The 23,467-nt window shown below is 35.8% G+C and overlaps 1 protein-coding gene across 2 annotated transcripts in view; it reads left to right on the top strand.

The window, feature by feature from the left end:
• Positions 1-22,135, top strand: part of LOC132025681 (complement factor H-like) — a 79,869-nt gene extending 57,734 nt beyond the window's left edge. The window contains exons 10-22 of one of the 2 annotated variants that reach the window (XM_059413296.1): positions 378-560; positions 2,364-2,537; positions 5,336-5,512; positions 6,256-6,438; positions 6,545-6,727; positions 9,251-9,421; positions 12,911-13,093; positions 13,561-13,770; positions 14,747-14,923; positions 15,840-16,016; positions 17,002-17,175; positions 21,115-21,297; positions 21,729-22,135. In XM_059413296.1, the coding sequence (XP_059269279.1) occupies positions 378-560; positions 2,364-2,537; positions 5,336-5,512; positions 6,256-6,438; positions 6,545-6,727; positions 9,251-9,421; positions 12,911-13,093; positions 13,561-13,770; positions 14,747-14,923; positions 15,840-16,016; positions 17,002-17,175; positions 21,115-21,297; positions 21,729-21,925 (2,372 nt within the window). In that variant the 3' untranslated portion in view covers positions 21,926-22,135. The remainder of the gene's footprint in view (positions 1-377; positions 561-2,363; positions 2,538-5,335; positions 5,513-6,255; positions 6,439-6,544; positions 6,728-9,250; positions 9,422-12,910; positions 13,094-13,560; positions 13,771-14,746; positions 14,924-15,839; positions 16,017-17,001; positions 17,176-21,114; positions 21,298-21,728) is intronic. The other variant, XM_059413297.1, reaches the window with a different exon arrangement.
• The last annotated feature ends 1,332 nt before the right edge of the window (positions 22,136-23,467 follow it).

Genomic DNA, 23,467 nt, shown 5'->3' with positions numbered 1-23,467 from the left:
TAGACAAATTTCTAATATTTTCCTAGAAGGGATTCTGAGTATTCTAAATTTTGCTTCTTTATTCAAAAAAAAATTTTTTTTTAATTTTTTTTAAACATGTATAAAGAACTTAGCAAACTCAACACCCAAAGAAGAAATAATCCAATCAAGAAATGGGCAGAGGACATGAACAACAAAAAAATTTTTTTAATGAACTATCCTGATTTAATGTCTTTGGAAACACATAGCTTATTTTCTCTGTCTCAAGAATTTGGGTGATTTGGATTTTCTGGGTTTTCATCTATAAATGACTCCTTATTTTTTATATTGCTACATTATTTGAGCCTTCATAAAAATATTTACATGCTTATCTTTTCCTTGTACTTTCTCCCTTTCAGAAAGATGTTTAAAATCAGATATAACAATTGAAAATGGATTTTTTTCTGAATCTGAACGTGAATATTCCTTGAATAAAGAAACAAAATATCAGTGTAAACCAGGATATGTAACACCAGATGGTAAAACTTCAGGATCAATTACATGTCTGGAAAGTGGATGGTCTCGTCAACCCACATGTATTAGTGAGTAATTTTGTGTTCATATTCATTATCCTGATGATCGTTGTGCAAAAGTTTACTTTAACTTAATTCTTCTCTGCAGGCAAGGGCTGACATGGTTCTCATTTAAAAAGATAAATAAAAAATACATTTTTTCACTCTTTAATCACTTGTAAGGTGGCATATCAGTCCATCTTTCAGTTCAAGTTTTCTTCCACTTTAAAACTTCTTCTGATTTAATTAATTAATTAATTAAAATAAAACATCCTGTGATTTGGAAACTAGATAGCGAGGCTTATATGTATTCTTCTATAAACTCATTTATTTTTAGCTGACATCCTTGTGCCTACTGTACCTGTTTTAAGGTGATTAAACTTTATGTCATTCTTTGTTCCCAGACATAAAAGTTACATTTTTTCAAAGATTTTATTTATTTATTTGACAGACAGAGATCACAAGTAGACAGAGAGGCAGGCAGAGAGAGAGGAGGAAGCAAGCTCCCTGCTGAGCAGAGAGCCTGATGCGGGGCTCAATCCCAGGACTCTGGGATCATGACCTGAGCCAAAGGCAGAGGCTTTAACCCACTGAGCCACCGAGGCACCCCTAAAAGTTACATTTTTAAGTGAAGACCTGGGTCCATAGTGCATAATTTTAATTTAACCTATAGAATTTACATGTTTGATAATCCAGGATAAATCCACTTCTAAAAAATCCTCTCCCTTAGGAAATCTGCATAAATATCTATTTATTAAAGACAGAAATGTTTCTAGATAATACCAAATGCAGTTGTGTTGAAAGATTTCCCTGTCCTTAGATATTTATGAAGATTTTCTAAGAACAATTTGTTCAGTTTAACTTATCCTCCAAAGCTACACAGTGATAGTCTGAACTGATATGTAGCATATTCACTTAGAGTAAAGTGGATATTTGAATATCCATTTCTACTGTTTTCATTTCCATATTTCTTTCCATTTCCATGTTTACTATGGGCACTAGCCACAGGGAGAAAAATGATAAAGTTTTTCCCATATCGAACTCATTTTATACTAAATTGCAATCAGTTATCCATTAAAACATTCTTATTATGGAAGAGAAAATCTCTCTCTCATTTTTCACTAGTATAGCTTTGCTTTCTAGCTGCCTACATAACACAGTATAACATTTGAGATAAATTATTTACAACCTTTATTAACATCATTCTACTACTGTGTTAGCAAAAATTGACACTTTTAACACTTTACTTCCTTATAACAAATTTTAAAAAGTTGAGTTAGCTCTCTATTCAATCTTGGTAAGTTTTAAAGAATACACAGCCATTAGGAATATATTGGGGAAAGAAAATAAGCTTATGAGCTTTGGAAATTATTATGTTGTAAAGTACAGTTTTATTGGATGTTTATTACTCGCACTGTTGAAAATTAATCTTGAATCAACCAATCTGGCCTATTTGTCACACTGCTAATGAGTTTGGCATCTTAATTCACAAAATGCTCTTCCACTTCGCTAGATAAAGTATTGATACACCTGTAACAGCCTATATTATTATAAACATGGGATAAACATATAAGTATAAATGAGAAAAGTGTTCTTAGAATAAATTTTTCACAGTGATAAGAAAAACTCTGTGTAGAAACATATTTTTTTCTTTTTGAGTAACTTTTTCAGGACAATGATTTATCACTGGTATTAGATTCTTTTAATATGGATACTTAATTTATTGGCACATACTAATTGATAAAGCTTTTTTGACCTCCTTGGGATGAGGCTTAATTACACTGTCCATTAAATGATATTAGAAATGAAACCTTGGATTCTATTATGCATTAGAATCTTGTGATGTGCCAGTATTGGAGAATGCCAGAATCAGAAACAAGAGCCAGTGGTTTAAAGTCAATGACACGTTGGACTATGAATGCCTTGACGGATATGAAAGCAGAGATGGGCGTGCAGGTTCCATAGTGTGTGATAATGACGGTTGGTCTCATAAACCAGCATGTTATGGTAAGTGCTGTTTTTTCAGGTATTCTTTTTTCAAGATTAACAAAATCAACAAAACGTGTTTAAAATGTTCCGTTTTGAACAAATTTGCATTATTTAACGTCATTTTTAAGAGAGAATGACTAAAATCAGGTGTCTCCTGATTTAATGTAAACTGGGAGAACAGAATGTTTTAAAGCCCAAATACAATAATTAATCTTTAACACGGTATATTAATGTTTCCTATGGGCCATATACATGATAGATTTGTAAATAAAGTATAATAATGTTTCTTAATCCAAATGCAGTCTTTCATATTATTTTAAATGGGGTTCTCTTAGTGTATGGCATAAGAAAACCAAAATTATAGCTTCTAACAATTTCCTCAGCTATTTTGCTCTTGAGTTTCAGCTTTTACACCTTCTACCTCGAGTGTTAATTTCTGTAGGTCCCAAAGCTCTTTCTTTTCTGACTTGGACAAGTTCCGTGGACAATTATTACATGACTCTCTTTCGTGTTTGAGAATCCACTATTTTCTAAGAGTAGGAGTAAGACTTGAATCTGGGAAACTAGAGTGGATTTGTGGTGTTCCAAGCCAAAGGAACAGTATATGCAAAACCTTGACAACAAAACAATATTTGGGAAAAATCAGGGTCAGTGGATTCTACTCAAGATTTGGGAGAGTTATGAACTGAGGAGGGATAGGAAGCAAAAAAGGATTATTCAGGTTATTTTCAAGGCATGTCAGCCTTTAGATTAATTTTTTCATTGATAAGAACCCATAAAGAAGTCTTAAGGAAAAAAGAATATAAATTTATTTAGATTTTTTTAAAGTTTTTTTTTTCTATATGTTGTACTTGTGGTGGGCAAGAGAAGATTCAGGAATTTTTGCAGGATGAGTAAGTGTGGGGAATGGGATAAGGAGATGGCTGACGAGCTGCAAAGCAGAACACATGCAAGATCTACTTTCTTGGTAGAAAACACAGCTGATGTTTACTAAATATTGGATGCAAGACAGAGTAATGGTCAAGGGATTCACATGCTTGTTTTAAATTTTTTTCATAAGCAAGCGGCTAAATGGCAATGCTTTTCTATGAGATGGTGCTGACAGAAGAAAGAGCACTTTGGGAGGAACATCACAGCTTTTGACTTGAGCACGTTATGGTTGAGTTGCCCATGGACAGTCAAAATTGGATATGTAAACTACAGAGCTGAATATATGAGTCTAACTAAGAAAGATATATTTAGAATCGTCACCCAATAAATGATGACAGCAAACTGGAAAAGAATACAGAATAAAAAGGGAAGAGACCTCAAGACTGAGCCCTGAAGCATTCCAAAGTTTAAGTGTCAGGCAGAAGAGAAGTGGGTGGCAAAGTAGCTAGAAAAAAGGAGGACCCAGAGAACAGGGAGAAGAAAACATTTTGGAATGGCTGTTCTCATAGATGTGGAGAGAAGGAAGTGATTAAAGGATAAGGAAGTGAATCCTGTGGAGTCAGCCAAGTCAATTCCAATTCCATCATTGACTAAATTCTAATTCCATTGTTGACTAAACATGTATCCTAGGGCAATAACCAAGCTTATTTGGAGCTTTGTTCACTCTTCTTCATCTGTAAAATGTTTTAATAATTACAAATGCTCTGCTATGTCAAAGGATTGTTTTTCATTTTAGTATGATTCTAATATTTAAATCCCAGTTTTTAATTTTGCAAATTAATTAGCAAGATAGGAGGGTTCCAAATTTGAAAAATGCATTTTTATAATATTTAGGAATGTCATAAATGTCACAAATTTGACATATTTAAAGGAATAATTTTCATATTCTTTTTTTTTTAAGATTTTATTCATTTGACATAGATCACAAGAAGGCAGAGAGGCAGGCAGAGGGAGAGAGGAAGGGAAGCAGGCTCCCTGCTGAGCAGAGAGCCCCACATGGGGCTCGATCGCAGGACCCTGAGATCAAGACCCGAGCCGAAGGCAGAGCCTTTAACCCATTGAGCCACCCAGGCGCCCCTAATTTTCATATTCTTAAATTGAATGAGAATAATCAACAGTTTATTAACAGATGATATAAATTAGAGGTTCAATAAAAATAGATAGTTGCATATTATATAAATACTCAGGACACCTAGAATATGCCTAGTTATGTGACCTTGAACATGTTTCTTTACTTTGTTTCATGTTTCAGTTTATGGTTCAGTTTTATTTCTTTGCTAATATAATTATATAATATAATCATAGTAATTATTATATAATTATTATATAATATATAATTTATAATTTATATTATATAATATTTATATATTATATATATTTATTATATTTATATTATATAATATAATATAAATTAAGCAATTTTAATAGTGTCTTTAAGCCACATTAGAAATGCCTTAAGTGTGTTCTGGTTCTCCAATTATATTTACATTAAATTAAAATACCAATTCTTTTTTGAGTGCAATTTAAAATTATAGCATCACTTTTTTTAATGCAAGAGAATACTTTCCTGTTTTGAGAGTACAAAACAATATCACTTATATTTTATAAATAAATGGCAGTTATAAAATTAGATCCAAAATAAGCAAGTTGACATTACAAATAAATTTTCAGGATACATATACTGCTATTCAATGCCTTAATATTCCTTAGTCCTCTATGAATTTAGGTGTGTAAAATCTAATATGGAATATTTTGGGGAGGAGGATTTATCTGATGCCCCTCTGTATATGCAGTATTCAAATCCTCATTTTTATAAGACACATAAAATTTACTTCGGTGATGTTTGATTAAATATTCTCACTAAATTGTTTGACATTTTTTTATAGAAATAGAATGCAAGGTTCCAGAAGTAGAAGAAAACTTAATTGTTAATCCCAGAAAGAACAAATATAGAGTTGGAGACATGTTGAAATTCTCCTGCAAACCAAGACTTAAAAGAGTTGGACCAGATTCAGTTCAATGTTACCACTTTGGATGGTCCCCTAATTTTCCAACATGTAAAGGTGAATATCTATCTTAACAATTGCTAAAATAAGAATTAGGATTTGGATATCAGCCTTTTTTTTACATCTTAATTTTCTGTTGGCTTTGAGTGTGTCTATAATCTAGTGCATTAAGCCAGGACATGTACTGGGTGGGTAGATCCTTCAGACTCCCTTAGTTAAGCAATTAATCTCCAATTGTTTCTTGAAATATGTAGTGGAAGTATGCATAGATACACATATGACGTCTCACATTCCTTTTGTTGTTTTTCCTTGTCTACAGTTTCACCAATAATATTGGACACTTTGTATAGCATGGGCCTTTCCTCAAGTTTCATTGTGTCTAAATAATATTCAAGCAACTTATTATCAATTCAATCATATGTATGCTTAATCAAAGTTAAAACATCTTGATCAAATGCTTTTCTCAAATCATGGCATTTTCTCCAACACTTTTGATAAAATGTTTCCATGAAATATGAATATTGCTGTAATTTACACAATCACATTTATTAATACATCTTTAGAATATCTAGATTATTAAACATATTTTCTGGGCTTAAATATACTTCCAATACCCTTGTTCAGTGTAAGTAATAGAACTGGGAAACATGTTTCTGATGTAATGCCGTTGTTTGAGAATACTATAAAAATTATATTGTAAATTACATTAATTAATTTTTAAAACTCTCTATTTTATGGATTTTTAAGTCGTAGAATAGATAGATAATTTAACCATTATTTACACAGTATTTCTCTTCTAGATCAAACAAAACAGTGTGCTCCACCTCCTCAACTCCTCAATGGGGAAGTTAAAGAAACACAAAAAGAAATCTATGAACACAATGATTTGGTGGAATATGTTTGCAATACTAGATTTCTGATGAAGGGTTTTAAAAAAATTCAGTGTGTTGACGGACAATGGACAGACTTGCCTATATGTATTGGTAATGTATAAAAAGTATTCATATTTAAACAAAAATCAACAGTGTATTCATATAAACACATAAATTGCATTTTGTAAGTAAACATATTTTTGTGAAATTTTTGCAGAGGTGGAGAGTACATGTAGAGATATACCTGAACTTCATTACGGCTCTGTTGTTGAGCCTTCTGCCCCTCCCTATCACCATGGAGATTCGGTAGAGTTCAATTGCATGGAGGACTTTACAATGATTGGACACAAGTCAATTACATGTCTTAATGGAATGTGGACCCCACTTCCTCAGTGCATTGGTGAGAAGACACTTCTCAAATTGACAGTCAATGAAATTTAATATTTTATTTTAAAAGCTATATTTGCTAACATATTTTTGAAATTTAAATATATTCTTGAAAATGTCCCATTGCAGGGGGACCTGGGTGGCTCAGTCAGTTAAGTGTCTGCCTTCCACTCACCTCGTGATTTCAGGATCCTGGGATTGGACCCCTACATCAGGCTTCCTGCTCAGCAGGGAGTCTGCTTCTCCCTCTCTCTCTGACCTTCCTTCTCATGCTCTCTCTCTCTCTTAAATGCGTAAATAAAACCTTATTTTAAAAAAGCCGGTTCTTCAATTATAATGAAAGCAGACATTGCTTATAGTTCATTTTATGTCTACAAATTACAATAGAATTTTATCAATATTTCTGTCCCTGATATTAACACTGTTTATAAGTATGAAGCTAAATTTTTCTTATGGTTATTCATATGATTTTTTTTTTTTAAAGATTTTATTTATTTGTCAGAGAGAGGGAAAGAGAGCGAGCACAGGCAGACAGAATGGCAGGCAGAGGCAGAGGGAGAAGCAGGCTCCCTGCCGAGCAAGGAGCCCGATGTGGGACTCGATCCCAGGACGCTGGGATCATGACCTGAGCTGAAGGCAGCTGCTTAACCAACTGAGCCACCCAGGCGTCCCTATTCATATGATTTAAATATGAGTACTAATTTCCAGGAAAATAGAACACTTTTGTTTTTAGGTAGTACTCTTAATTTCAAACCCTGGAAAAGGGAAGTTAATACCCACTGGCTACATTCCTGTAGGAATCTTGCCTTTCTCGAAGTCTCTAACAATTTCCCAATCTGTTTCAAATGCAACAAGTTTATGAGCTGAGGGTGGGTGGGCCGCAGGCCCTCTCTATCAGTAGATTGACAAAGAACTCCGTCAAAAGAGGCAGTCAGGGTTAGGCCAGGAAACCAATCTGATGGATGACTTCACTCAGGTTGATGTATGTAAATCATCCTGACTTTTGGATGACCAAGTCTTTTATGACTAACATGGAAAATATTGGGGAACCTTTTCATTTTTCTCTTGGAATGAGTTCTTTCCTAGAGTTTTCCTAAGTCCTACATTCAAAGAGAGCTCTGAGTGTCCCGTCTTACTTATTCATCAGATTTCTAGGCATTAATTGTTCCAAGGAGAAGGCAGGGCTTAGGCACACCGTCCATGAGAGCAGAGATTTACTACCTCTTTTGTTCGTGATGTATTCCCAATACCCAAAAGACTGGCAGACATACAGCACACATTAAACAGGAGTTTGTTGAATGAATCATAAGTTTTGTTGTTTATTAATCCTTATGTTTTTGCTGAACACATTCCCATTGGACGTACTGTCAGTCCTTCAAGACCAAACCTCATCTTTGTCCTCTTCTATCTCCACAAATGATCACCCCTTGTTTCACATCAGGGAAAAACCCAAAGTTATAACAGGCATGAAAACGTTCAACTTTTCATTCTTATTCTAAAATACCTGCTTCAATTATAATTCTCTTCTGATCTCAGAGTTTGCCTTCCAATGATTAATCTTCTACCTATATTCAGCTTAACATAATCCCCTTACACCTATCATAGCCCTTACTCCAATTTTCTTCATTCAGTATTAATATCGTACCTCCAGCTAGTCTAGCTGTTCACTCTTCTCCAAATGTTTATTTTCTCCTAATAAACAAAGAAATTCTTTCAGAAACCAATCAGTCATAGCGCAATGAGAACAACCACCACCACCCCTTTTGTCCTTCAGTTACCATCACCTGAACACCTTGTTTTGTCTCACTCAACATTGTGGACAAGCCTTAAAAACAGGACTAATTCTCAGCCTCTAATGTATTTTGAATTAGTCTCCTTTGTTTTATTTTTTATTACAAAATCATTACTTCTTTGGCCAACATGAACAAATCATTAACAAAGACCTCTATATCAATCTGTACTTACTTCAATCTGCATTGAATTTTTGGAATATGTAGCTATATAAACAGTTGGTATATTTAACTCAGAGTCAGTAAAACTAAAATCGGCTTCTAATTCCAAGAATCTGTTCCTATTTTTTAGTGATCATGCCGAAGATCTACTTAAATATTCACATTCTGTATGAGACATCTTAGCTTTACTTTTCTTATTGTATTACCTTTATTGAAAAAATATATTTAAGCTAGCAATTTCATACATTCTACTTCCACAGATAAATGTGGGACCAAATGTAGTCAAGGCGATGACTGTTCAGTATGTAGATGATCCTAAAAAGTGAGCCTTTTACACTTTTCTAATCCCCAATATGCAGAAGGTATTTATGATGGACATTTTCCCAGAAATCTCCAGGACTGGACATGAGACTTGTGTTCATACGTAAGAGCCCATCTCATGCCATATGGTCGGGAGTAGATTGGTTGGTGGGATTTATGGGCTCAGATGCTAATTTCATTATACTATTGACTCTAAGATATTTTTTTGTAGTAGTTGCTTTGATTCTTATTAGTCTTTTCAAGGGAATATCTTCATTTTATAGCAACCAATGAACTTGAAAAATGTAAATTCAACTTGACCAAACAGACACAACCATTAGGTAAGACTATATATGATCATAACAAGAATGTAAGTTATAAATGCAAAGGACCAACAAAGTCAAAACTCTCAACATGCATAAATGGGCGATGGAACCCCGAACTAAGCTGCACAGGTAAGCTCTTGTTTTCAAAAATTTACTCTATTTCTTCCTAACTTGTAATTTTAGTATTTTTGCATCTTTTAAAATTTTTTGCTTATGTATCACTACACATAATTTTTCAGCTGGAAGTAAATTCAAAAACTAGCCCAAACACTATTCCTAAGTATTAATTGCATCAGTGCCTCAGTCAGCTATAAAACAAAACCCAGAAATGTGGTGGCCTTAAATTAACATCCCATCAGGTAGCTTTAAGAATTAGTGTCTGGGTTTTCTTTGAGGCTGAAGAGAGCACAAAGGTCCCGTCCCAGGAGAAGCCTCCAGATGTGCCGCAAACCCGAAGTGCCCCTGGAGCTAAGGTTCCAGGACTCGCAAATAGGCCTTTGTCACAGCAAGCCTGGGGGCGTGTGTCAGTCCGCTGTCTGTGGAGTGCCCTGGAGGTGGTAGACTGCCACGAATAACCTCTCCAGTGTTACAGTCCTGTGGGACTCAGAAAGGCAAGCCCCTCTGGCCAGGAGAGCCAGGAAATCAAGGAGCGTCCCCTCTGTGGGCTGAGCGTGCTTGCCAGCTTTAGCGAGGCAGTGGGAGAAGGCAGGGAGGGGGCCCCAGGAGAGCCCTGGGCTGGAGTGCACCCGCGGGTGTTACCAAGGTGAAAAGTGTCAGCATCTCCATGGGGGAAAGAGTCCCAACAGACCCCTGCCCCTCAGGTAGATGTTTTAAGATCAACAAATGAATCTCCTTCTCATATGTCTAGGTGTTTCTCCAAGTCTTCTTTTCAGGTGGGTCCCCTGAGGGACCATAGCGCCTGCGTGACTCAGTGGGTTAAGTGACTACCTTCCAATTGGGTCATGATCTCAAAAGTCATGGGATCGAGCCCCACATCAGGCTTTCTGCTAAACAGGGAGTCTGCTTCTCCCTCTCCTTCTGCCTGCTGCTTGCCTTGCTTGTGCTCGCTCTTCCTCTCTCTCTGTCAAATAAATAAATAAAATCTTTAAAAAAAAAAAATCTCTGTTCTCTGCAGCCCAGTGGGTCTCCTGGATGTGAGACCCTTTGGTTTTCAAAGCCAGGAGTTTTGGGGGCTCATCTTGCTTTTTCAGGTCCCAGAGTTTGGGGTGCTGATGTGGGATATGAACCTCTCTCTCTACTCAGGGAGTAGCTCTGTGTGGGAGAACACCTGACTGTGTGTGGCCCTGCCAGGGGTGGGGTTTCTGTCCCTACTGGGTCTTGACTCTCCTGCCTACCTGGAAGTGGCCCTTTCACTGTTAGTTTTGAAGGAGATATCCAGCTAGTTTTCAGAGGAAATTGTTCCATATACACCTGTGAGTCGCTGGGAGGAGGTGAGGTCAGTTTCTTCCTATGCATTGGTCCCACTTGAATTGTGCACATTGATTTTATACTCTGACACTATGCCAGTTGCATTATTCATTTTAAGTACTATTTGTAGATCTGTTGCAATTTCTTTTTTTTTTTTTTTTTTAAATATTTTATTTATTTATTTGACAGAGAGAGATCACAGGTAGGTAGAGAGGCTGGCAGAGAGAGAGAGAGAGAGAGGGAAGCAGGCTCCCTGCGGAGCAGAGAGCCCGATGTGGGACTCGATCCCAGGACCCTGAGATCACGACCTGAGCCGAAGGCAGCAGCTTAACCCACTGAGCCACCCAGGCGTCCCTCTGTTGCAATTTCTGTAAGCAATTTTATCACTGAAAATACAAGATTTTAATTTTGCCTGTTCATTTTTATTTACTGACTAGGACCTCTGCTAAACTGTTGAAAGGAAGAGATAAGAACATACATCTTTGTCCAATTCCTGATCACTGGGAGAGGGTATTCAACACTTCACCACAAGTATAATGTCAGTTAAGGATTTCTGTAAATGCCCCTTATTAGCTTGAGGAAATTGCCTTCTATTCTCACTTAACTGAGTGAGAAATTTTATGATCAATCAATGCTGAATGTTTTTAAATGCTTTTTATGTATCTCTCGATATGATGACTCCCTTAATTCTGTTAATACAGTGAGTTATATACATAAATTTTGGAATGTTGAACAAATCTCTCCTTCCCAGAGTTAACTCTACTAGGTGATGAGATGTTATTCTTTCTATATTTTCATGTACTCAATTTGCTGATATATTTTTAAGGAGTTTAGCATCTATATTCATGGGGAATATAAATCCATAGTTACTTTTTCTTTAAATGCATCTCCCAAGTTTTGTTATTAGGATTATTGTGGCCTTATAAAACAAATTGAGAACTGTTCTCTGCTTCTCTGTTTTCTGAAAGTATTTATGTGATATTATTATTATGCATATTATCATGTTATTATTCTACCTTGCATGATTGGTAGACTTCACCTACAAAGTCATCTGATATATGATTTGCTTTTTTTGGAAGTTTTTCTTGATGAAGAATTCAATTTCTTTAATAAGTAGTGAAATATTCAGATTTTCTTACTATCTTTTCTCAATGCAAGGAAGCTGTATTTTTGAAGAAATATCTCTCTTTTGGAGTGCCTGTGTGGCTCAGTCATTAAGTTCAAGTTCTAACTGAATTGTCCACTCAGTATTTACGTAGTGCCTCTTACTACTTACTTACTAGAATCTCCAAATGGTTAGAAACATTAAAAGAGGGGCGCCTCGGTGGCTCAGTGAGCTAAAGCCTCTGCCTTCGGCTCAGGTCATGATCCCAGCATCCTGGGATCGAGCCCCATTTCGGGCTCTCTGCTCAGCTGAAAGCCCGCTTCCTCCTCTTTCTCTGCCTGCCTCTCTGCCTACTTGTGGTATCTGTCTGTCAAATAAATAAATAAAATCTTTAAAAAAAGAAAGAAAGAGGGGCACCTAGGTGGCTCAGTGGGTTAAGCCTCTGCCTTCGGCTCAGGTCCTGATCTCAGGGTCCTGGGATTGAGCCCCGCACGGGGCTCTCTGCTCAGTGGGGAGCCTGCTTCCTCCTCTCTCTCTCTGCCTGCCTCTCTGCCTACTTGTGATCTCTGTCTGTCAAGTGAATAAATAAAATCTTAAAAAAAAAAAAAAACTTAAAAAAAAAAAGAAAAAGAAAGAAAGAAAGAGAAATTGTTGGAAGAGAGGCACCTGGGTGGCTCAGTCATTAAGTGTCTGCCTTCAGCTCAGTCATGATCCCAGAGTCCTCATCAGGCTGCCTGCTGGGTGGGAAACCTGCTTCTCCCTCTCCCACTCCTCGCTTGTCAAATAAATAAATAAATGATTTTTTAAAAAAAGAAATCTTTAAAAAATAAGTTTTAACATAAATTATGCAAGATTTATCACAGAAAGAATATAATGAAAATACTACAAATAAGACGGTGAGAATATAAGCCACATGTGATATATTAAAGTGCTCTCTCTACAAGCTGAAGAGTATTTTTAAATATAGACCATAATGTCATTATTTGATCATTAATGATATATTGCTATTGAGTTTTGTTTAATTATCTTATTAATATGTTTAACTTATGATTTTTAATCAAGAAATCTAATTTTAATATTTTTAGAAGTTATCACGCAGCCGTGCCCCCCACCACCTCAGATTCCCAATGCTCAAAATATGGCAACGACAGTGAATTATCAGGATGGAGAAAAAGTATCTGTTGTCTGTCAAGACAATTATATTATTCAGGATGCAGAAGAAATTGTGTGCCGAAATGGAAGCTGGCAGTCAATACCACGCTGTGCTGGTCAGTAGCCCATAACCTGCTTTATAACATTCTTCCAAATGAGGTTAACACTCCTCTGTGCTCTGTGTAAAGGAACAAGATGAAGACCTTTCTCTAGATCTGTTTCACTTTACCTTGAAGCAGTAAATTACAAACTAGTATACACATCAAGCAGAACTCTTTCACTTCTGTGAAATGATTAAACAACTTTGAGTTATTGTGTAAATGCCATAGAAAATTTCTATTTACACCTATTTTACTCCTCATAATGAACAGGACAAGAATGAAAGGGCATAGCAAACAAGTAGATAATAGCACAGATTTTATGGAGATACATATGCTTGCAAGTTTCAAATGTTTTTCAGTTTTTCAGTAATTTAATTTGTTCAAGTTATCCTTATTTTAAAACGCCAAATGGTATTTGATTGCATTTTTCAACTTATACATTGTATCTATACTTGACCCTTTGATCTCTGTTCTTCATACAGAAAAACTCGGGTGTCCTCAACCACCTCATATAGAACATGGAAGCATTAAATCATCTGAATTTTCAGAAGAAATAAAAGAAACGTTGAAACCTAAGCTTTACCCACATGGCAGCAAACTAAGTTACACTTGTAAGGATGGTTTCCTGATATCTGGAAAAGAGGAGATAACATGCGAAATGGGAAAATGGAGTTCTCTACCCCGGTGTATAGGTGAGGGCAGTATACAAACTAAAATTCTACTTTTAATTTTCAGTACAATCCAATAAACAATATTGTCATCAAAGTCATGAGAAAGAGTCTGTTAGGTTTCTAAGTATCTAAAATCATTTATATCTGAATATCTAAAATCACTTATATAATCATGTACTTTACCAATTTTTGCATAACCAAATCTATCCCATTTTTGGTAATTTTATTGATTCGTTATACAATCACTTTTTTTTTTTTTTTGCTCAAAACATTCATTTAATAGTGAAATGTAGACAATCAGAGATAGACGGATGTAACGGTATCAAGGAAAAGAGACTCTTCCTCTTTTATTACAGGTTTTGACAATGAGAGCTTCATAAAATCTCATGAAATTCTATTGGCTCTCCAATAAACATCTACTTCTGAGTAGGAGACATATGCCATCTTTCCGTGTATGTTGGCCATCTGTACTCTTCTTTGGAAGACTTTCTGTTCATGACTTCTGCCCATTTTTAATTGGATCATTCACTTTTTCGGTGCTGAGTTTTTTAAGTTCTTTCCATATTTGGATACTAACCCTTTATCAGATATGTCATTTGCAAATATCTTTTCCTGTTCTGTAGGCTACCTTCTAGTTTTATTATTTCCTTCACTGTGCGGAAGCTTTTTATTTTGATGTAGTCCCAATAGTTTATTTGTGCCTTTGTTTCCCTTGCCTCAGGAAACATATCTAGAAAGAAGCTGCTACAGCTGATAATATACTGATTTTTTTTAGTTTCCAGCTCTTGCTCAGGTTGCCAGCTGGACACACATCAGAGTGGTGGTTTTACGAAGCATTTGTGCACCTTCTCTGTGTTATGATCGTAGCTCCTGTGTTACCACTTCTTTTCCAATTAGACTGCCAAATATGGCAACCAGTACCTAAAATGAAATTTCAGAGTTAATGAAATATGGAGTCATTCTTTCTTTCTTTCTTTCTTTCTTTCTTTTTTATTAGGGCTTCCTTGTGACCCACCAGAATATGTGGTTCCATATAGTCTTCCTCTTCACAAATCAGACACTTACCAGGATGGAGAAGAAATAGTATACAAATGTGAAGAAGGTTTTGGGACTAATGGATCTGCATCTATAAAGTGTTTAGGAGGAAAATGGTCTCATCCACCAGAATGCATAAGTACAGTGTATTTAATTTTACTCTAAAGCTGATCAATATTCTTAATTCAGAGCATAAATGGGTACAAATATAAAACCAGGCAGTAATTCTAGAATTTAACAAGGTATCTCTGGAAACTTGTGGAGTCTGGTAGAGAATTAATAACACTACTAATAATAAAAGTATGTTGGGGCGCCTGGGTGGCTCAGTGGGTTAAGCCGCTGCCTTCGGCTCAGGTCATAATCTCAGGATCCTGGGATCAAGTCCCGCATCGGGATCTCTGCTCAGCAGGGAGCCTGCTTCCCTCTCTCTCTCTCTGCCTGCCTCTCTGTCTACTGTGAACTCTCTCTATCAAATAAATAAATAAAATCTTTTTAAAAAAAAAAAAGTATGAAAGCATGAGCCCAAATTATTTCACTTTCACGTCACTTCATGTGCACATTCAACATCCTCTGATACACGTCCACAGATGACTCCTCTCTGTGCCTCGATCACAGCTGGTCCCTGCTCAGCAAGCTCATCATTATTCAATTTACTATTAGTTTATCAGTTACCTCCTTAGAAGTATATACTTTTCTAAGATATTTGATATAATTAAAAGTAACAGATTTTGACAGAAGCAAAAAATACAAATACGTACATAATGTAGGTGGCTCATATGAGCAAAAAAGAATTTCAGTGGAAGAAATGTGATATCAAGCATTACATGTATTTCTACCTTTTCAGACTTCCCTTATCATCATCCCCATATTTTACTTTTGATAAACATAGGACAATTCAATATAATTAAGTCAAAAGACTTCTAAGAGTTTTTCAACTTAGAAAAATTGTGTTAGTGCCCATTGGTTTGATGTGTACTTATTATTCTACATTCTAGTTATTGGTCATTATGTGTTTTAAAAGATTTACCAAAGAAGTACATGTTCTTTTCTTTCAGAAACGGATTGTTTTGGCTTACCTGACTTTGGTATTGCCATACCTATAGGCCGGAAGAAGGACTTATATAGGTCAGAAGAAAAAGTAACTTTTGTGTGTCCAAAGATTTACCAATTGGATGGACCCAATTTTATACAGTGCATTAAGGGCCAATGGATAGGAGAGCCAAAATGCAAAGGTACTTCGATAAAATTTTAGAATCTATTTATCAAAATGTCTTAAGTAATATAAGATACAATTCCCTCTAATGTCATTTAAACAATGGATGTAGATGATTGTTTGAGGCCAGGTCAAAGAAGGTTTATGCTTTAACATAAAGGAATGAAACTGTGTACTCATTGGTTAGTCTGAGCCCAGTGGTTCTCAAACTCTGGTCCCTGGAATAGCCCCATCAGCATCTTCTGGACAATTGTTAGAAATGCAGATGTAATTCACTGGCTCACTCAGACCTGTCGTGTCAAAAGCTCTGGGGCTGCAACCCTGTAAGTGTCTCAACAATTCCCAAGGGATTCAATGTGTGCTCCAGTTTAGGAACTGTAGCTGTGGCCTATTCTTCTTTATACCCACCTGAATCTCACCAGTGAATTACACTTTGAATTCTCATTGAAATGTCCTTAAGCATTTGCAAAAAAAATAATAATTATTATAATTGAAGAGTGCTTTTAGAAATTAAACATGTATTTTTCTGTTCTTTCTTCATCTCCTGTTTGAATCCTCGGTTAATCATCTTCTCCCTTCAAATCTAGTACTCTTCAAAGTGTGTTAATTCTTCATTTATTGTCTAAGGAGGTGCCTACTGTGTTTATTTTTCTAAGGGCCTAAAATCACATTCATAAACAGGATGATTGCAAGCCAAAATATGACATCAAATGATTTTTTTATTATTATTTTCTTGTGGTTTACAAATTCATATTGAATTTATATATTTTGTAATATTGATTTTACTAAAAATGGGAAATGTCCAGAAAAACTCTCATTTTCATACAAGCTTAAATCTTACCAAAAAATATTTATCTCCTTTTCTTCAATCTTATATGTAAATTTCCTAAATTGGCACTCTTTCATGACAGATTGTTGATTTTAAATCTCCCTTATCCCATTCATTGACTTGCTACTCAAAATGATCATTATGTTAGAGATGCTATTTTTTTCTTTCTATTCAGATATTTCCTGTGAGAATCCACCCAAAGTGGAAAATGCTATTATCCTAGATGAGAAGACTAGGTATCTACCTGGTGAGACTGCACGTTATGAATGCACCAAACCTTTTGAACTGTTTGGAGATGTAGAAGTGACATGTTCTAATGGGAACTGGTCACAACCACCTCAGTGTGCAGGTGAAGTATCTTATTTCACCTTGGGTTTTAGAGAATATATTAGGGACTAAATATGTCAATATGAATAAATATAGTGACGTAGTTCTTATGAACTCTTTTTTTTTTAATCTCAAATAAAATGATGGTGCTTAAAATCCGATTTTTTCTTTTTGTGGACTGCATAGTGATAATATATATTTATTTTATGAAATACTTGGCCACATTAGGACTGTTGGAATCATGGAAAATTTTCTCTCTCTCTTCTTTTAGAGAGAGAGAGCATATGCGTGTAAGCAGTGAGGGGAAGACCAGAGGGGAGGGAGAGAGAGAATCTTTAGCAGACGCCACACTGAGCATGGAGCCCAACACTGTGTCTTACGACCCTGAAAGCATGACCAGAGCAGAAATCAAGAGTCAGACGTTTAATCGACTGAGCCACTCAGGCGCCCAGAAAATTCTCTATCTTAAGTGTTAAGAAGCTCAGTTATTTCCTGAGGAATAAATGTACTAAACATATGTTGGGGGTGGGGGCTACTTCACTTTGAGACACACAATCGATCAGCAGCTGGGGCATGATCATGGAATGTGATATGAATTTGGGCTTCTTCAGCATGTGGACTATAAAAAGGCAGGTTTCTAGCTAAGCTCAACCAGAGAATTTGTATATATAGAAAAAAAACTCTGAGAACTTGGTTATAGGACACTGAAGTATTTAGAGTTTAGGAAATATTATAGGAGGAGATATAATAGCTGCTTATTTTTCAAATCAAATTTTGCCTGGCATATATAGTTTCCAGTCTTTTACTTTGAGCCCACTTATGTGTTCACATTGAAGTTAGTTTTTTTTAGTTGTCATATAGTCGTCTCTTGTTTGCATGTCCACTCTGCCACTTTCAGTCTTTTAACTGAAGAATTTAAACCATTTACACTTAAAGTAATTATTGATAGATTAGGGGCTGGGTCAGCCATTTTGTTATTTGCCTTGAGTTTCTTTCCTCTGTTTCTCACTCCCATTTCTTTTTTTTTTTTTTTTCCCATCCCTGTGGATTTTTGGAACATTTTCAAATAACTTTATTTTGATATGCTTTTGTTATTTTGAAGCATATCTCTTTGTATAGTTTTATCCATGGTTGCGCAAGGTATTAAGATGCAAATATATAGCTTGTCACTTCTCCCCCTGGTTTGGACATTTTATCACTTCAGGTGAAATGAGGAAACCGTACTTCCACTTAAGTCCATTCACCCTCCCCACATTTTATTTTATTTTATCTTATTTTATTTTATTTTATTTTATTTTATTTTATTTTATTTTATTTTTAATTTATTGGGAGAGAAAGAGAGAGAGAAAGGGATTGGAGTGGTAGAGGGAGGAGAGAGAAAATATTCAGCAGACTCCACGCCCAGTTTGGAGCCTGGCACAGGGCTCAGTTTCACAACCCTGACATCATGACCTGAACTAAAGTCAAGAGTGGACACTTAACCAACTGACTGAGCCTCCCAGGCACCCACACGTTCCCCACAGTTCAAATATAAGTGTCTGAAGTATTTCTCCTACATATATGGAGCCCCATATCAAATGATAAAATGTCACACAAACACCAAACCTAACAAACTCCTTAGGAAAAAGAAAGTCCATCATATTTACCCTTATTTTTTCAGTCTGTTGTTTTTTCTTCCTTAGTGAAGTTTCAATCCTTACTCTGTTTTTTTCCTGATATCTGAAGAATTCCTTTAGCAATTACTTAAAGACCAATCTGCTGGAGATAAATGCTCTGTTTCCCTTTGTCTCAGAATATCTTCTTCTCTCCCTTAAACCCCAAAGGATACAATGACGGGATATAGCATTCAGGGCTGACAGTTCTTGTCTTCTAGCACTTGAAAAATGTTGTCACTTCTTTCTGCTTTGAAGGTCACAGATGAGGACCCCACTGACATTTGAATTCTTTCTCCCTTATTAGTTTGCATAGTTTCTATGTCGCTGCTTTTGAGATTTTTTTTTTCTTTTCCTTTACTTTTCCTCAGTTTAATTATGGTGTATGTTGGCAAGATTTTCTTTGGGTTTGTCCTGTTTGGCTTTTTCAATATGAATGTTTATGCCTTGTAAAAATTTGGGAAATTTTCTGTCCATATTTTTGAAATTTTTTTGGTTTTGTTTTCAATCTATTTTCAAAGTGAGTCATTTATATTCTATAGTCAAGTTTATTTAGCTTTCTGTCATCCATCTGTAATCCATAATTGAGTCCATCCAGTGAGGTTTTTTTTAAATTCCACTATTATATTTTTCAGTTCTGTTATTCCCACTAGATTTTTGAAAACCATCATCAAATGCTGTGCCATCGGGGCGCCTGGGTGGCTCAGTGGGTTAAGCCACTGCCTTCGGCTCAGGTCATGATCTCAGGGTCCTGGGATCGAGTCCCGCATTGGGCTCTCTGCTCAGCAGGGAGCCTGCTTCCCTCTCTCTCTCTCTCTCTGCCTGCCTCTTTGCCTATTTGTGATCTCTCTCTGTCAAATAAATAAATAAAATCTTTTAAAAAAATGCTGTGCCATCTCAGTGTTGTGATCTATTGATTATCTTTTCTCTTTTGAGATTTCTCCAGGTCCTTGCTATGATGAATGATTTTCAATTATATTTTAGAATTTTGGGTGCTGTATTTTAAGACTCTGGATTTTATTGAAATATCTTATTTATCAGGCCTCCATAACTGCAGAGTGCAACTCCAGGGTTCCCACTTGGCCTCCATTGACACCATGGAAAGCAGTGAGGTATCTTGTTCCCTGACTGTGTCTGGAAGTCAAGGCTCCACCTTTGACCTCTGATCAACATGGGGAGAGGGCTGGTTGAGGTTTCTTCTAGGAGTTTCTTCAGGAGTAATTCAAGTATTGTTTTTAAAAAAAAAAATCTGTCTTGCTAGAATACTCCTTTCCTGAGCCTTTGGCTAAAGACAGCAGGCAATTCTTGGGACTTTTTTTCCCCTGAACTTGATCTCATTTCAGGTTCCAGTCTTCTTCAGTGCCCAGTCCAGGATCCATAGGCAGCAACATGAAAACCCAAACAACTCACTACAGTATGATTCCTTGAATACCAAGGCCTTAGATCAGATCGACATCTTCTCTTCATCCTTCACAATCTCTTTTGTTGGTCTTTATAATATGTTCAGAATTTTTAGTGATACTGAGCAGAAGGAATAAGCACAAATTTTCCTACCTCATCTTGTCCAAAACAGCAAGCCTGAAATTCCCTTTCCCATTATACAAATGTGTAATTCTTTCACTTTAATTAACAAAGTTGATGTTCCTTTTGTAATAGAAATGACAATCAATAAACAAGGACTAGAGATCCAATAGAAACTGCAGTATGTTGTATGTAACAAGAAAGTTTCTTTGTTCCTATTACCTATCCATCTGCCAAGTATTGATTCAGTAAAAAAACACTTTTTAACACCAGAATATGGTAAAGCAGACATATATGTTAATGCTTTATGTATGCTTTTATGTGGCATAAAAGGAAAGGCTTAAAAGTGTGATTCTCAGTTTAAGTGTTTAAAATTTCTTCAGCAGGGGTGCCTGGTGGCTCAGTTGGTTATTTTAATGTTACACCTTTTTGTAACATATGTAATGTGACATATCTTAATGTTAGGGCTGCATCTTAACCATTGTTTATTGTTCAAGTGTATGCCTTCTACTCAGGTCATGATCTTGGGGTCCTGGGATGGAGCCCCACATCAGGCTCCCTGCCCAGGGAGGATCCCTGCCTCCCCCTACTTGGCTTCTGCTCTCTCTGTCTCCCTCTCACTCTCTCTCTCTCAATAAATTCATAAAATATTTTTTAAAAAATAAAATAAAATTTCTTAAATGAATCATTTCTGTCAGCAGAAATCACAAGTCTTGATATTGTTTTTTTATTTGCTTTATTTTAACCTGTTTTTCTTTGGTCTTTCAATAAATCAAATTTTTTTTTAGAACCTAGTGGAAAATGTGTGTCTCCTCCATCTGTTGACAATGGAGACATTACCTCATTCCCACAAGCAGCATATGCTCCAGGATCGTCAGTAGAGTACAAATGTCAGGCCTACTATGTACTTCAGGGACCCAGCACCATAACATGCACAAATGGAGAGTGGTCATCACCACCAAAATGCTTAGGTAAATATTTCACTATTCTCATGGATCCTGGGAAAATCAGTATAATAGATGCTTTGCTGTTAATAGACTTGTCATGAGTTAACAAACATTTGTTGAATGCTAACTACCAATACTAATGTGTAATGAAATAAAGTTGGAAAAAAACCTGCTGTTCAAGCAAAAGATCCTTTAATGAAAGAACTTGATTTCTTCATTTTAAAATTGATACTATGAATCTTTGATTACAACATTTAATTATCACAGCTTAAACATAGTAGCTCATTTTACATCATTAATCATTTAAAGTAATTAAAATGGACTCAATGGTCTTTCAATGAATTGGTTTGAAAAAGTTTTGAAAATGAAGCCCTGGACCAGTGTAGAAGATTCTACTTGGAAGTCTGAAATTCTGTTTTCAATGTTTTATGTTCTTTTTTTTTTTTATATATTAGAGCCCTGTACAGTATCAGAAGAAATCATGAGAAAACATAATATAAGGTTTCGATGGTCTTATGAGAAAAAAATATATTCTACAACAAAGGATGTGATTGAATTTGAATGTCTTCGTGGATATCGTAAAAAGACACCAGGGCATACATTCCGAGCCACATGTCAGGAAGGGAAACTGTTATATCCTGAATGTGGATAAAACAATGATTAAGATGCAGTCCTAAAATTAAAATATGTACATTTACTCAGAATTTTTCATTATCAATCCAATTCTCAGTTTATTTTTTCAAGTATTGTGTAACTCATTTATATTCATAAATCAGAATTTGTATTGAATAGTATATGCATGATGTGATGATAATCAGAGGGATGAATAAATCACTTCATAAAAGCACCTCATTAAAACTTGGCCAGCCAAAATGCTTCGTGTCTTATTCATAAAATACTTAAAGCAAGAAACTAGATTCAATCACTCCAGTGCCTACTTTTGTCCATCTTTCCCTCTAACTTTTTCAAAGCTTCTTCCATAACTTTTGGGACTGTTCAGAGGAAATGGGAGAAAATGCTTTTCTCCATCTTTAAGGTTATTTCACTTCAAAAATACATAAGGCCTAACTATGTCATACCTACACAAGTAATAAGATGTAAGTAGTTATTATCTACTTTTGCTTATCTACCAAATGATGAAATGCAAGATCTTCTACAAGCTATCTAGCACACATAAAAATTTGAACAAATCATAAAGAGAAATTAGAATCTAATTGGGTATGTAACTGGCATACTATAACATGAAAATGACCCAAAAATCCTATATCAAGTATAAACACACACACACACACACACACAGAGTATAATTTGATCCTGCATAAATGTTTATAGAACAAAGATTGCTAGGAAGTACAATAAAATATTTATAATAATTATAGTTGAATTCAGAAATGTTAGGGGTAAGAGTTGGTAGTTAGCCACAGAATGGGAGAAAATATTCACAAGTGACAGTGCAGACAAAAGACTGATGTCCAAGATCTATAAAGAATTCCTCAAATTCAACACACACAAAACAGATAATCATGTCAAAAAATGAGCAGAAGACATGAACAGACGCTTCTCCAAAGAAGACATACAGATGGCTAACAGACACATGAAAAAATGTTCATCGTCACTAGCCATGAGGGAAATTCAAATCAAAACCACACTGAGATACCACCTTACACAATTAGAATGGCCAGAATTAACAAGACAGTAAACAACATGTGTTGGATAGGATGTGGAGAAGGGGGAACCCTCTTACACTCTTGGTGGGAATGCAAGTTGGTGCAGCCACTTTGGAAAACAGTGTGGAGATTCCTTAAGAAATTAAAAATAGAGCTTCCCTATGACCCTGCAATTGTACTACTGGGTATTTACCCCGAAGATACTGATGTAGTGAAAAGAAAGGCCATCTGTACCTGAATGTTCATAGCAGCAATGGCCACAGTCACTAAACTATGGAAAGAGACAAGAGACCCTTCAACAGATGAATGGATAAAGAAGATATGGTCCATATACACTATGAGTATTATGCCTCCATCAGAAAGGACAAATACCCAACTTTTGTATCAATATGGATGGGACTGGAGGAGATTATGCTGAGTGAAATAAGTCAAGCAGAGAGAGAATTATCATATGATTTTGCTTATTTGTGGAGCATGAGTAATAATATGGAGGACATTGGGAGATGGAGAGGAAAAAGGAGTTGGGG

This window comes from Mustela nigripes, chromosome 10 (genome assembly GCF_022355385.1).
Source record: "Mustela nigripes isolate SB6536 chromosome 10, MUSNIG.SB6536, whole genome shotgun sequence".
Classification (NCBI taxonomy): domain Eukaryota; kingdom Metazoa; phylum Chordata; class Mammalia; order Carnivora; family Mustelidae; genus Mustela; species Mustela nigripes.
The sequence above is the reverse complement of the archived record's forward strand: the minus strand, read 5'-3'. Positions and strand labels throughout refer to the sequence as shown.